Raw genomic sequence first — 16,326 nt, 5'->3', positions numbered from 1 at the left:
CTGCTGCCAAGGAAGTCTTTTCCAGTTGTGGTTGGTCTGAAGAAAGGAGCTGGCTGCCCCCAAAGGCTCAGACATAATTTAAAAGGGACAAAAAAAAGGCTCCCATTGGTTGTGTAAGAAGACAGCATCCTATTATCACGCCACTACTCAGGAGGAGGGTGAGAGCCTGCAAGCCAGGGACATTCCTCAGTCATCTTTCAAAGCACTTTGTAGAGTGAAGGATTCCATGCACTATTCCTGTCTCAGCACCCAGGAGTTAGAAATTGCTCAGGCTTCAGCTCTAAGAGGTGCTTTGGGGAAAGTCTGCCCCCTCAAATCTTGGTGGAGCATGAGGTTCTGCAGCAGGGCTGGAAGGGAGACTTCCAGTAAAGCTTGAAATCAGAGAACACATTAAGTGCTGTCACAAAGGCACACGCTGTGTGCAATGGCGATGTGTGTCTGACAGTGGCTCACATACTGCTCTTAGCCTTATTTTTTACATTGCACATCACGTCCTAGAATGAGACACACTATGGTCAGAGGACACAGTGTCATAGTTCAAATGCAAACTTTGAAAAAAATCATTTGAATGGTTATACTTCAGGAAGAGGTTCTTAACATAACCAGAATTATTCTATGTGAGATCTAGAGTTTCAATTAAGCCACTTAACATTTAAGTTCTAAATCTTTATTTGCAAGTACCAATGTAATAAGCTCCATCCACAATAAATGTATTTTAACATATACAAGGCGTAGAGCTTTATAGACTTTACACTGCCACCAGTGTACCAACTCCAATCCTCTAATATCCACCATTTATACACAATACAGAAGCACACACATATGCACATTTCCACTACCATTTTCATAGAGTTCAGTAAAGGGATTTTGAACAGTATTCTCCAAACCACCTTAAAATATTCTCTCTGGAATGATGGGTTTTTTAAAACTACAGTTTCTATTAATATAGGGGGGAAAGGATGTGAAAAGTGAGTTGTTTGGAAAATAAAAATACTCCCACTAGAGTGTCTCTTTAGTAGACCCTTGGATATGGAGTTGGCTATAGCACATTTCATTCACACTTACCTGAAGCCTTCAAATAGACATCTCTCTTGCAAAGATTCTTTATGGGTCATACCACCCTCCACCATCCTATGAGTCTAACCTTCTAATGGAGGTGATTTGCAAATGTATTTAAACACTTCTGAAATGAACTATCCCTTTAAATCACAAACATGCATTACAGGGTCACACAGGCATCCATGAAAATAGTATGGATTATTTTAAACCATCAAACTGCAGCATCCTCTAAGCACCGAACAGTAAGTGTTTAGCCACCCTACCTTCTGATGAGTTGTGACTTCGTCCCTGCTCCTGCCCAGCTCCTCGGCAAGTTTAATGTTCTCTTCTTGCAGGGCTGTGAGCTGCTGGGACTTCTGAGCAGCCGCCAGTCTCAGCGCTTCTCTGCAAGGACAGGGAGTGCATGGTTACCATAGGAACAAGACAGGCAAGAAAAGACTGTGGGAGAGAATCTGCTTCACAGCTTGGAAAAATACATCAAAGTCACGTGTCTAATAGGATCTATAATAAAGGTGACAATCTACACCTTAAATGCACATTGATAGTGTTAACTCTGAAAAAGAGAGCATTGGGAGCACAACACACAATTACTGCCTTTTCCTTTAAATGCATCTGATACCACTGCAAGGGAAAGTCTATTCAGCGTCCTATTACCAGTTGTACATGGCTCCAAGAGTTTAAAAACCCTCGGATCTAAAAATATGCTAATTTGTGGTATTAAATTTTGTTTGAAGTATGGTGCAGTATTTGTTTGAAGTATGTTATTTATGTTTGAAGAGACAGTCAGGTAGTTCTAACATCCCACCCCCCTGTACAGGCACATAAACACATCCACAGAGTTTTTAACCAAATCTAATACAAACAGAAATGTTTATGAAATTAAAATTATCAAGGAAACCGCATTTGTTCAGATTTAAATATTCTAAGGAATGGCTTGCAACCCAAACACTGAAGAACAGATGAAGTCAGGCGAGCCAAAACATAAAGATGACTAGTCTATTTTCGTTGTCCTTACAGTGAAATGCACAAAATAAACAAACACCAATAGCAAAAAAAAAACAAATTAGGATTTTCAAGTTTCGTTAACCCATGTTGCTGTTGATAAAATTGGAATTTTTTTTAGAATTATTTTTAACTGATGTATTTAAAACAAAATGAAACAAACAAACGCCTGTTACATATTCTGTGTATACATCATTTAATAAGTTCCTCTAGAAGATGGCAGGATTTAAAAAAAAAAAAAGTTGCATTTTATTTAATCTAGGCAGTTTTTTTACCATTGTATTTTGCTTTCCTAAAGGGAGGCTCAATGGTCATATGTGCCAATATTTCACAGTCAAACACTGACTAGAATACTAAAATATGTTATGATGAACCATGGCTGATGTGCCCCGGAGGGATACATTGTAACAGGATTCACAAAACAGGAGCATTATCCTCTAACTCACTAAATTACAGTTTAAACAAAAGTATTTCATATTATATGATGAACATTTTATCAAGCAGCATTAAAAGTAATCCGGCGTTGTGTGTATTAAACTTAACGCTAACATTTTCCAGCCCTTTTCCCTAGATCTTATGCCATAGCTACATTAGTTATTAAAGATCAGGCTCTAGTGTAAACAATTTTTAGTGCAGTTTTTCATGCTGTATTAATAAAGGCCTAGTTAAACTGGATTTAATGTGCTGGCTCACATCACTGAATCAAATTATCTTGGTATGAATCTGTTTGCTAATGCAGGAACACATCTAATTTTAACCTCACTTGTTTGCTGTGCTGCAGTCCATATCAGTGCTTTGACTTTTGATTTTGGCACTAGTGTGTCAGGAAGTCAGATTCCTGATGTTAAAGGCACACAAATAGTGGCGTGGACTTGTGTGAAACTGTAGAATTCCATTGTAATTCATTTGTATCTGAGAATTTTAATTGATGTCAAAAAGAGCATTTGACAGGGTGATTATTAACCAGGTAAGTAAAATCCAATCAGTATCACTGCTTCTCTGGTGCCCAGTTTTATATGTTAAGCTCTTTTGCAAAAATGGTTACCACTTCCACTGAAAGACTTCCCTGCCTACAGAGCCACAGCTGGCTATTGAAATGGCTCTCCTGCATTATTCCCCTCCACAATTACAAGAGTTTACCATCACCTATGGGCATCCCAAAGGCATTCTGGCAACACAGACTGCTGAGGAGTTCAAGGAAAGCTGCAGCTGCCAAATTCAGCTCCATCCTTTACCAATGTTAATTACTTTGTTTACATGTCAAAGTATTTATAATTTAATAATCTTAAATCAGTATTACAATTACCTGTCAAATTAGATTAGTTACCCCCCCCATCCATGAAGTCCAAAATCACAGGTAATTAGAGACCGTGTTCAGCAATTGGCTATGGTTAAGGTTTGCCTTAAACAGAATCATAAGAGGACCAAGTGAGAGGAAACCAATCTCCTTTATCTAGAAGTCCCCTTTACTGAAGCCTAAACAGCAATTTCTACAAATAATTTTTCCTGACAAGTTGCAGAAGAATATTTTTTAATAAAAAATGGGATCTGCACACTTCCTGGGGTTCTAGGACTAGAGCAACTAGTCTGGAAATAATTACTTTGCCTTGGCATTTTCTACAAGCGCCAAAGCAGATGGGAATTACTGATGGAATGAAATCCTGTCGCACCAGAAGGGGCCTCTCTCTGACAGCCATCTCAGTTTTTAAAAGGACAGAAAAATCAATATTGCGGTGCAGGTGCTGGAACATAGCATTAATGTTGTGTGTTCTGCAAGAAACCCTGTCTCTCCCTGCCTGGACTGCCTTGATCTCAGAGCACCGGTCAAGGGTGGGGCAAAAATCCCCTACACCGTTTTGAAAATCTCAAGCAATCATCTCAGCCCTGCAGTCCAAGTTCCAGGTTCTGAATCTCCCCAACAGGTCACCAAATTCTCTTCACAGTGAGAGGGTGGGATTGAAGACCTGAGGTTCAGTGTGCCAAGTCTCTAAAGCTTGGGACACTGAGGAACCAGTAGCCATACTGTGTCTTTGTTCAGGGAGGGACACGGTTTTAGGCTGCTGGATACCAGTTACGAGCTAATAGTTTTATTCAGAGGCTAACATGCACTAATCAAATTGTGGCTAGAGGGCTTTAAACCAGAGAGACTGTGTGTGTTTTATTTAGTACTGCCCAGGGATGGCACTCGGCTAAGGCACTGTGTTACTACATATATAGCTACTCCCTACATTTTCTTTGGAGTCCTACTGGTTAGGTTTATTGACAAAATAAATGACTCTATTAACACTGTAGAGTCCAGGTAAATGTGAGCCCAAACAGCAGCACACTCTGCTTCACCCATTGCCAGCTACATTCCTGTCATAGGTCTCACCCCCACTTGGAACTGTTGGGCTCCAATGTGGGGACCTGACTTGGTTTCCCTCTAAACTAAAATCCTAGTTTAGATCTAGTAAGCTGCCACCACTCAATCAGATATGTGGATTGAGACACAGTCCTTCCCCAAAGTCCTAGGGGATTCCAAGAGCCCCAAATCCATGGAGTTCTTACACCCAGGAGAAATAAACCATTCCCCCTGCTTCCTCCCCCCTCCCTTTTCCTAGGAGAGACACCGGGATCTAACTACAGAGGGATACCTCCCCCTTCTCTTTCCCTGAGAATCCACCCAAGGAAAGACCAAACAAGTCCTTAATAGAAAAGAAAAGAATTTATTAAAGAATAAAAAGAAAGTAACTTGTCTCTGTAATCCAAGATAGAACCATACAGGGTCTAAACTTATCAATCTCTGGAGAGAATTCCCCCTCCCCCCTTTCTCAGTAAAAGCAATATCAGCAAACAGGAATAAAGCATTTCCTTTAGCAAACACTCAATTGCAAATGTAGAAAACAACTTAAAAGACTAATTCGCCTTTCTAATTAATACTCACTATTAACTAGTAGAAACTACTCCAGGAGAACTTGGAGACATGACTGTCCTCTCTTAGATCCAAAAAGAGCTCTCACAAAGAACACAGACAAAGGCTTCCCTCCACAGAGATTTGAAATTATCTCCTCTCTGATTGGTCCTCTGGTCAGGTGGTCACCAGGTACTACATGTTAACCCTTTACAGGTAAAAAGGGACCTTAACCCTGATCTGTTTATTTATGACAATTCCAATTTCAGAATCTAGGCTGAGGCTGTCTAGATTAGGAGTGGACCATGATCGGCTTATCACATTGAGCTCCATCTACACTAGAGGCTAAGTGGTGTTTAACAACACGTTAGCTGACACATTTTAAAACACCACATATTTTCCTATGCTAGACAAGATCTGAGAGGACCCAGCAGATAGACAACTTGATTTACACATACCATGGTGAGTTTGCTCTGATACAAAAGTTAGAAAAAACATGCTTTGCCTGGCAGTATGTGCAAATTTGTTAAATAATCCAATGATAAAAAAATCAAAATCAAAGATATAATATGTACAAAATCATTTGAACCACTAACACTTTAACTAAAAACATATTTTAAACATGTTGCATGATTTGTTTGGATTGATGCTTTTGAAATAAATTGGTGCCCCCACGTGGCAGAACTGTATGCCACTTCAAACTAATTCAATTAATGCACCATAATTTAAATATCTCCACAAATAATTCAATAACCTTCAGAGAGCCATGGCAGTGCTCTGTTTCCATGTTTTACATATTTCAGAAGCCAAGTTAGTGGTGAATTGTAACAAAGTACAGTACCTCTGTTTTATAAACGAGGATACTGTAGATGAGCTGGTAAAAAGACTCATTTATGAAACGTAATTGCTACATACTCACATAGAATAACTATGGAAGAGTTTGAAGGCTCAACAAACATTTAAATACTTACACTTCTTTTCTAAATTCTTCCATTTTCTTGTTCTCCAGATTTAGAAGCTCTTTTGACTGGTTAAGTTCCTCTTCGTTTTTCAGGCTGTTTTGTTTAAGTTTGTCCAGCTTGGGGGAGGGAAGGAAATCTTGTTAAAAATTCACAGAATCATATAATTTTCAAACAAATTGTTTGTAAATAGTCAAGCATTTGTGAAAATGGAGGCCTGACGTTTTGAACTGTTGCACCTTTTTATTTTAAAGTCTCGGTAAGTGAAGAGTTAAATTAGTCTGTCTGCCCTGAGAAGTATTTGACTAACAAAAGTGTAACAAACCTGTGTTCAGTGCAATTCCAGCAGCATAGCAAGTTAAAGGTTAATTTAAGACTAACTGCTAATATAAGTAGAAGAACATTAGAAATCTATCCACCACATTTCACACAGAACACCTACCTGTCTAAGCACTGTACCTACAACTCAACATTTTTAGCAAAATTAATGTAGTATGATTTGTTATAATTGAGTGCTATTTGCATAGAGGTTTTTTCCCCCGATCTTAGGTAAAAACATACATAATTAACCATATGATTAAGCTTTACTGTACCTTAATCAGCGAGAAATAGTAGGCTGGATGTTGTGTTTGCAATAATGGGAAATCCATTCTTTTGAGAGATCTTGTTGTTTTGGCACAAATTGTAGAAAGCCTTCTAATATTTACTGTGCGTGCATCTATCATGTAAGCACTTATCAGATTGTAAACCTCATCTGTTCACAAGCACTCAGTAATACATTATATTATGTAACAGATAATCTCCAGCTACTTCAATGGCATTACAGAACAGTGGATTTTTATTTTAAACAGCCCAGAAATTCCACTTCTGGCATTAATAATGTCATCTCTCTTAAGCAATCAATATTGCCTCAAAATCATTGAGAATTATGTTTCGATAGAAGCCTATGGCATTAGGTTATCCTGACGTTTACCATTCAAAATTACCATTATCTTAAAGACATCAGAAAATTCTAGAGTCATCTGCACAGCCTGTAGCAGCCAATGTGCTCAAGTATGTTTCCCCACATCTTTTTGTTTCAGTCAGTCAGTTTATATTTGCATCTCTGCAGCCTGGACGCAACTTGTGGGGGAAAGAGATTAGGGTGCTAGTGAAGACACCACTACAAAAAAAAAAAGTGCAGTGTTACACAAGGGAAAAACAAGGGTAGGAGGCGGTCCGTGACCCAGCATCATCATGGAAAGTACTGCAGTATTTCTTCGGTTGCAAGCTTTTTGGGGACAGGAATTGCAACTTCATGTGTGTTTGTACAGCACCTAGCATAGTAGGGCCTTAATCTTGAGAGTGGCCTCTATGCGCTGCCATAATAAATAGTAAATGATAAATAATAATACATAGATTAGAGGAGGAGAAATGAAGATGTTGCCGTGAAACTTCAGGTCACACAGAGGATCCTTTAATAACCATGCACAGAAGCTCAAAAGTTTTTGTAGGCTAGATTAGGAGGGGAGAACTTCTGTGGATTATTAATGTCACTATTAGATAGCACTTCTGTAGTGCTTTTTATTGGAGTGCAAGGACTATCCACTTAAGATGAGGAAACTGAGGCACAGAGAAGTTATTGTAAACAACTTGCCCAAGGCCACACAGTGAGTCACTGATGAAGCCAGGCTTAGAACATAGATCTTCTATGTCTGTGCCCTGTCTACTGTACCATGCTGCATCTCTCATCACAGTAGATAAATGCTGCTCTAGCATTGTGGAAAGCCAAGGTCCATGAGCATAAAGGTAACAGAGTATTTGTAATTATAGCTGGTCACACCACATTACAGCTGTAGAAGCATGTAATCTACAAGGCTGTATTAGTGTAATACATAGAGAAGCTGTGGGTACTATCTAGTAGCTCATGCCAAGATAGCCCTGATGAGATCTGTGGTGGGACAGTGACAAAGGTTAGTCAGCCCATTCTTCTCCTTTTCCCCACGCACCAATATTCCCTTCCCCTTCGCTTGTCCCCTGTGCTGTGATCCTATTGGTTTAGGCACTTAAAAAAATACTTCTGGATTGCAGAGTAAAAACTAAACCTGTCCTTACAGTTTTTTTTTTCTTTTTAGGTCATTTGTTATATACAGAAAATAGGATTTAAACAACCTCTCACTTGCAAAGATCAGATCAGACTAGCAGAAGGAAGTGACCGCATGTCCAGTTTAACATATAACTAAAGTTGTATGGGAAGTGTAGGTACCTCAAAGAGCCCATATTCACTGATAAATTGTGGTGCTTTTGACTATTTGGATGTAGATTTCACATTACACTACAGGGACATTTTAAGGAATACCAGTAAGTCTCAAGAACTTTGTGACTATTTTCATATATAAACATTTAAAAGTGGTTACTTCATTTTGCAGTTTCTGATTTGTCTGTCTGGAGTCCTCCAAGGAGGCCAGTGTATCGATCTTTTCTTGATGAAGGGCATCCTTCTCTTTGGTCACCTGCTCCACAACCTGCAAAGCATCTTCTGCCATTTTAGCAGCCTAAATATAAGAAAGAATTATTACTGGATGGAACTCTTCAGTGCAGACCAGCCATTATATTATATTTTGTATACTTTATGCAGAACTCAGTTACCTGCCAGCTTTTTTCCATATTGAATCAAATATGTTAAATAGCTTCATTTTCATAACTAAAACTAGAAATGTATCTGCATTCTGAAGCTGCATAAAGTATAAAATAGATCTTAAAAAGTCGAATTCCATGCAGAAATGAATTATAATCCCATGCTTGTGTCCTCATTGAGGTTGATTTTTTTTAATTAAATCCCTGAATGGCCCTAATTATATCCACTGTGTGATTACCCTTAAATGCCCCAAACATCCTTATAATCATAGTAGTTCAATAGATATTCACTACCAACAGACTGATCTTTTAGATAGATGTGGAATTATAAAGAGGAGTTATGTTGCATTTGCTTTGAGAGGATCCTAAAAGTTAAAATAGGAGAACAAAAGAGATTCAGCTATCAAGTTAATGTTACATGTTACTTTAACATTGTTAATGATGACTTGGCCTTGTGAAATTAAATCTTTGAAGATCATACACAAAACTTTAGATTGGAGTAAAATATTCTGAAGTAATTGGAATTAAAAAACATCCCACAAAATTCATACTTTAACTGGTTTTGCAGGTTCTAAGTCAAGCAAGGTCTGGCTCAAAGTTCTATTTACTGCTCTGTTGGTGGTGAATATAAACACTACTGTGAATAAAAAGAACACTGAGCTGCCAATTTAATACAACATGTTTTGAAAGTTCTAAGAAGAGTAAGGTTTTGTTTTATATCACCATGTAAATTTAAACCAATATTCTTTTTATTCAATTTTTTTAAAATAAAAAGGTATGGTGAGCACCAAGTCTAAATTCATGTTCATTTGTACCCATTTACTGTTAGCTAGAAAGTACTTTTTCTACTAATGTTAAATTTCTCCTATAGGATTTTGAAAAAAAATATTTTCCTTTTTATTCACAGTTTCAAAATTGTTTTCTTACAGCATTCAGCGACAACATAGTTCCTTATGATTAAGCATAAAATTGTTTTATATTATGGGTGTTAAAAGATCTTTCACACTCATCATTACAGACAACTTGAGACAAACAGGGCATTATACCAAGAGGGAAGATAATTCCAGTCTGTCTACATTGAGATGAAGTGCTGGTCATGCAATTAAAGTGCAGACATCAAAACCATTGAAGTTAGTGCTCAGTGTTAGTAACTGTACTTGACTGGTTTAACAATGTGTTTCAATACCTCAGATTTTTGCGTTACTGTATGTGACTGAAGAGCCTCAATTTCTTTTAGTTTCAAAGCAAGTTTGTCCTTCTCCACCAGTAGCATCTGATTTTTGTTCTGCAACACCAATAGGTTGGCTGAAAGGTCACCATTAGTTTGTGCTAAAAGCATTACTTCCTCATGCAGTTTGTAATAGTCCTCAGAAAACTTCTCCTTCTCTTTCAGTATTTCTTCCTTTATCATGATCAGATTCTTCTGTTCCGCGAGCAGGCTCTCATTTTCCTGGAGCAGCTTCATTCGCTCCAATTCAGTCACCTCATGGCTATGCCGAAGATCTTCTAGGATATTGGAGAGACAGGCGTGCAAGTTCTGGAGCTCCGCCTTCGATTTAGTCAATGAAGCAAAATCACTCTTTAGTTTTTCAATATTGGAGGCAAGTTGATCAGTCTCTGTGCTGAGAACCTCCTTTTCTTTAATGATTTCCTCTAGTTTGGATTCAGATTTTTGTTTCTCCTGAACCAGCAGTTGTTTCTCAGACAGCAATTCTTTATTTTTAACTGTTAGCTGCTCCTTCTCCCTCTCTAAGAAGCTGATGGTGTTCTGAAGTTCTGCATGTCCCAATAAGAATGAATCCTTTTCCAGCTTTCTAGCTTCCCTTTCTATTGTTAAATTCTCCTGCATAATTTTGACCTCTTCATTTAATTTTTGACATTCTTCTTGCAATTCAGTCCTCTCTTTGACTAGCATTTCCTTACTGGAAGAACAGGTTTTGAAGGAAGCCATCAGAACTTGCTTGGCTTGCGAAACAGCAGAAAGTTCATTTCCTAGCAGTGTTTTGGCACTCTGAGCCTCTTTCAGACACTTTGAAAGTTCACAGTTATAGGCTACTAGATCTTGATTTTCTTGGGTTTTCTTGTCCAGTTCTCTCTTGAGGCTTTCAATGGCACTCTGGAGCTTTGCCTTCTCTTGACCGAGTGCTTTCTTGGCTGAGATGTCCAGCTCATGTTTTCTTTTCAAGTCACACAGTGCATTTGCAGAAGACTGTTTTTCAGTGAGCAGCTCTGCACATTTGGTTTCTAACATGTCCTTTTCTTTGAGAAGGGCATCATTCTGCTTTTTAAGTTTCGCTGACTTCTGAGAAGCCAATTCTTTCTCTCTACTCAGTTGACTTATTTTCTCATTTAGAGCTTTCTCAGCAAGGGCGGCATCTTCTAAGGTCTTGGCAAGCTTTTCCGCAATTGCCTTATTTTCATTTAAAAGCTCCTCCCTCTCGGACAAAAGTCTCCGCTCAGATGAAGAGAGAGCTTCCTTCTCTTGTAGTAATTGGATACATTCGGAGTCTGTTGACTCCCTACTGGCTTTAATCTCTTCAAGCAGTTTAGATAGACTAGCATAGGAGGCCTGCAACTCTACATTGTCTTTGGTAGCTTTTTTAAGTTCTTTAATCACAGCATCTAGCTCTGTTTGCAGTCCTTCAGTTTTCATATTTAGGGTCTTTTCCTCATTTAGAGCAGTTTCTAAGCTCACATGCAACTCTTCCTGACTTTTAAGAAGTGCTTCCTTTTCGGATTGCAGGTCTTGACTTTTTTGCAACAGATCATCCCTTTCATTTTTTAAGTCCACATATGTGCTTTCAAGAGCCAAATTTTTATCCAAGACTAAATTTCTCTCTGCAGCCAGAGCAGATATTTCTTGCAGGAGATCCTTTTGATCTCTGGCCAGGTCTTCATAAGAGCTTTTCAGCTTCTGGATGACATCATCCTTGTCTTTAAGAAGAGTAGCATTCTCCTCAGAAAGCTTTTTCTGATTATCCTCCAGTTCTTCTCTTTCCTTAATGTGCTTCCGAGATTCCAGAACCAAAGCATCTTTGCTGGTCTGAAGTTCTTCCAGCTGTTGGAGCAGTGCTGATTCTGAAGAGCGTAGAGCATCATTTTCTCTACTTATTTTTAGAAGATCTTTCTCTGTTGTCCCTATTTCAATAAATAACTTTTGTTTCTCAGAAATCAATGCTGCCTTTTCTGTGCTATCCTGTTGACTTTTAGTTTCAGCTTCTTGCTTTTCCTTTAAGATCTTTTTATTTTCTGAATCAAGTTCTTCATTTATTGTCCAAAGCTTTTCCTGATCTTGTTGCAACAACATAAGCTTGGATTCCAACTCTAGTAGTTTTGATAATAGTGAACCTTTCTCTAACTTTAAAGCATTTCCCTCCTGTGCCAGAATCTCCTTCTCGGATATCAAACCCCTCATCTCGTCTGACATTAGTTCAATCTCTTTTTTGGCTGATGCTAACACAGAAGTTAAAGACTAAAGAAATAAAGTTGGGGAGAAGGGAAACAAAAATGAAGTCAGACAGACACATGAGAAGTATGGATTAAGGACAAATAGAGCTATTATAGTTTAAATTAAAAAAGTGTATATACTGACACACAAGCCTCTGTATAATCTCAACTGCTGAAAAACGTTACAGCCATTTTTATTACAAAACAATGACTAGCTAGTGAGACGACCTAGTGGAACTAATTAATGATAGTTATGTTAAAAGATGCACTAGTTGTGTGTTCATTCTTACTACAGGAGTTTGGCTTTTTATTAAGACCGCTCCAATACTGCCCCCCTACCCCCAAAAAGTGATTTAAATGGTACCATCTACATAGATTAAGCATGGAGTGATTAAAAAAAAAAAAGCTACTGTAGAAGACAAGAAAAACCAACAAGATTCAGCCCTGGTCTGCACTACAAGTTTAGGTCGAATTTAGCAGCGGTTAGATCGATTTAATCCTGCACCCGTCCACACGACTAAGCCGTTATTTTCGACTTAAAGGGCTGTTAAAATTGATTTCGGTAATCCTCCCCCGACGAGGGGATTAGCGCTGAAATCGACCTTGCCGGGTTGAATTTGGGGTAGCGTGGTCGCAATTTGATGGTATTGGCCTCCGGGAGCTATCGCAGAGTGCTCCATTGTGACTGCTCTGGACAGCGCTCTAAACTCCGATGCACTGGCCAGGTAGACAGGAAAAGGCCCACGAACTTTTGAATCTCATTTCCTGTTTGGCCAGCATGGCGATCTGCAGGTGAGTGCAGATCTCATCCGCAGAGGTGACCATGATGGAGTCCCAGAATCGCAAAAGAGCTCCAGCATGGACCGAATGGGAGGTACGGGATCTGATTGCTGTATGGGGAGATGAATCCATGCTATCAGAACTCCATTCCAAAAGACAAAACGCCCAAACATTTGAAAAAAATCTGAAAGGGCATGAAGGACAGAGGCTATAACAGGGACCCGCAGCAGTGCCATGTGAAACTTAAGGAGCTGAGGAAAGCCTACCAAAAAACCTGAGAGGCAAATGGCCACTCTGGGTCAGAGCCCCAGACATGCCACTTCTATGATGAGCTGCATGCCATTCTAGGTGGTGCAGCCACCACTACCTCATCACTGTGCTTTGACTCCATCAATGGAGTAGCATGCAACAGGGATGCGGGTTTTGGGGATGAGGAAGATGAGGAGGTTGAAGATAGCTTACAGCAAGGAAGCGAAGAAACCGTTTTCCCCGACAGCCAGGAACTGTTTCTCACCCTGGACCTGGAGTCAGTACCCCCCGAACCCACCCAAGGCTGCCTCCCGGACACACCAAGTGGAGAAGGGACCTCTGGTGAGTGTACCTTTGTAAATATTATACATGGTTTAAAAGCAAGTATGTTTAATGATTAATTTGCTCTGGCATTTGTGGCCAGTACAGCTACTGGAAAAGTCTGTTAACGTGTCTGGGGATGGAGCGGAAATCCTCCAAGGACATCTCCATAAAGCTCTCCTGGATGTACTCCCAAAGCCTTTGCAAAAGGTTTCTGGGGAGGACAGTCTTATTCTGTCCTCCATGGTAGGACACTTTACCATGCCAGGCCAGTAGCACGTAGTCTGGAATCATTGCATAAAAAGCATGGCAGTGTATGGTCCCGGTGTTTGCTGGCATTCAAACAGCATCCGTTCTTTATCTCTCTGTGTTATCCTCTGGAGAGTGATATCATTTCTAGTCACCTGGTTGAAATAGCGTGATTTTATTAAGGGGACATTCGGAGGTGCCCGTTCCTGCTGGGCTGTTTGCCTGTGGCTAAACAGAAATGTTCCCCGCTGTTAGCCATGCGGTGGGAGGAGGGGTGAAGTGATCATCCCAGAGAATTGCGTGTGTGGGGGGTGGGGTGGGGTGGGGTGGGGTGGTGTTGTGTTAGTTGGGTTTGTGCTGCATGTTAACCCGAAAACCACAGCCCCTCCTCCTTTTAAACGGCCAACCCATTTTAAATGGCCAACCCAACAGCTGCTTGGTATGGGAAATGAGGGCTCTGCGAAACCATTCCCACATGTTATGAAGGTTAAAGAAGCCAAAAGACTGTCTTACCATGGCTGCCTGCAAGCCAAATTCTGTTGCCCGGCCCTGCGTGAAAGATCTCTCACACCAAACCGGTATACCCTCAATAAGAGGCAAAATGCAACCTTGTACCGAAAGAACATGTGCTATGTAATGTTAACAGCAAGGTTTACCATGAGTCTACCCATTGTTCTCTAAAATGTGTCTTTTTAACTACCACTCTCCCCTTTTTTTCCTCCACCAGCTGCAAACGTTTCAACGCTCACACTATCTTCTCCTTCCCAGAGGCTAGCGAAGATTAGAAGGCAAAAAAAACGCACTCGTGATGAAATGTTCTCTGAGTTCATACAGTCCTTCCACACTGAAAGAGCCCAGCAGAATGCATGGAGGCACACAATGTCAGAGTCCAGGAAAGCACAATATGAACGCGAGGACAGGCGGCGGGCTGAAGATGATAGATGGCATCAGCTTGGTGACAGAAGGCAAGAGGCAATGCTGAGGCTACTGGAGGAACAAACTGATATGCTCAGACGTATGATTGAGGTTCAGGAAAGGCAGCTTGAACACAGACCGCCAAGACAGCCCCTGTGTATCCAACCACCCTCCTCCCCAGGTTCCATAGCCTCCTCACCCAGATGCCCAAGAACGCGGTGGGGGGGCCTCTGGGCACCCAACCACTCCACCCCAGAAGACTGCTCAAGCAACAGAAAGCTGGCATTCAATAAGTTTTGAAGTGCAGTGTGGCCTTGTCCTTCCCTCCTCCCCCACTCCTCCCGGGCTACCTTGGCAGTTATCCCCCTATTTGTGTGATGAATTAATAAAGAACGCATGAATGTGAAGCAACAGTGACTTTATTGCCTCTGCAAGTGGTGATCGAAAAGGGAGGGTGGTTAGCTTACAGGGAAGTAGAGTGAACCATGGGGCAGGGGTTCAATCAAGGAGAAACAAAGAGAAGAGAACTTTCACACTGTAGCCTGGCCAGTCATGAAACTGGTTTTCAAAGATTCTCTGATGCGCACCGCACCCTCCTGTACTCTGCTAACCACCCTGGTGTCTGGCTGCGCGTAATCAGTGGACAGGTGATTTGCCTCAATCTCCCACCCCACCATAAACGTCTCCCCCTTACTCTCACAGATATTGTGGAGCGCACGGCAAGCGGTAATAACAATGGGAATATTGGTTTCGCTGAGGTCTATCCGAGTCAGTAAACTGCGCCAGCGTGCTTTTAAACATCCAAATGCACATTCTACCACCATTCTGCACTTGCTCAGCCTATAGTTGAACAGCTCCTGACTACTGTCCAGGCTGCCTGCGTACGACTTCATGAGCCAGGGCATTAAGGGGTAGGCTGGGTCCAACGGTTATTTTTCTGGCCTGGGAAGAAAGTCCCCTGCTGCAGCTTTTGAAACAGACCAGAGTTCCTGAAGATGCGAGCGTCATGTACCTTTCCCAGCCATCCCACGCTGATGTTGGTGAAACATCCCTTGTGATCCACCAGTGCTTGCAGCACCACTGAAAAGTACCCCTTTCAGTTTATGTACTTGCTGGCTTGGTGCGCCGCTGCCAAGATAGGGATATGGGTTCTGTCTATCGCCCCACCACAGTTAGGGAATCCCATTGCAGCAAAGCCATCCACTATGACCTGCACATTTCCCAGAGTCACTACCCTTGATATCAGCAGCTCTTTGATTGCGTTGGCTACTTGGATCACAGCAGCCCCCACAGTAGCTTTGCCCACTCCAAACTGATGCCCGACTGACCAGTAGATGTCTGGCGTTGCAAGCTTCCACAGGGCTATCGCCACTCACTTGTGAACTGTGAGGGCTGCTCTCATCTTGGTATTCTTGCACTTCAGGGCAGGGGAAAGCAAGTCACAAAGTTCCATGAAAGTGCCCTTACGCATGCGAAAGTTTTGCAGCCACTGGGAATTATCCCAGACATGTAACACTATGCGGTCCCACCAGTCTGTGCTTGTTTCCTGGGCCCAGAATCGGCGTTCCACAGCATGAACCTTCCCCATTAACACCATGATGTCCACACTGCCGGGGCCCGTACTTTGAGAGAAGTTGGTGTCCATGTCCTCATCACTCTCATCACCACGCTGCCGTCGCCTCTTCACCTGGTTTCGCTTTTGCAGGTTCTGCACATACTGCAGGATAATGCATGTGGTGTTTACATTGCTCATAATTGTGGTGGTGATCTGAGCGGGCTCCATGCTTGCCATGCTATGGCGTCTGCGCTGAAAAAAGGTGCGAAACGATTGTCTGCTGT

General features: G+C 41.1%; 1 protein-coding gene across 3 annotated transcripts in view; it reads right to left on the bottom strand.

The window, feature by feature from the left end:
- The window catches only part of CLIP1 (CAP-Gly domain containing linker protein 1), a 117,435-nt gene that overhangs the window by 20,162 nt on the left and 80,947 nt on the right, over positions 1–16,326 (bottom strand). For 2 of the 3 annotated variants that reach the window (XM_044990096.1, XM_044990098.1), the window contains exons 16-19: positions 9,713–11,998; positions 8,307–8,444; positions 5,923–6,029; positions 1,323–1,443 (exon numbers count right to left, since the gene is read on the bottom strand). In XM_044990096.1, coding sequence (XP_044846031.1) covers positions 1,323–1,443; positions 5,923–6,029; positions 8,307–8,444; positions 9,713–11,998 — 2,652 coding nt within the window. The remainder of the gene's footprint in view (positions 1–1,322; positions 1,444–5,922; positions 6,030–8,306; positions 8,445–9,712; positions 11,999–16,326) is intronic. The other variant, XM_044990097.1, reaches the window with a different exon arrangement.

This window comes from Mauremys mutica, chromosome 16 (assembly GCF_020497125.1).
Source record: "Mauremys mutica isolate MM-2020 ecotype Southern chromosome 16, ASM2049712v1, whole genome shotgun sequence".
Lineage (NCBI taxonomy): Eukaryota > Metazoa > Chordata > Testudines > Geoemydidae > Mauremys > Mauremys mutica.
This window is presented reverse-complemented; position numbering and strand designations above follow the sequence as displayed.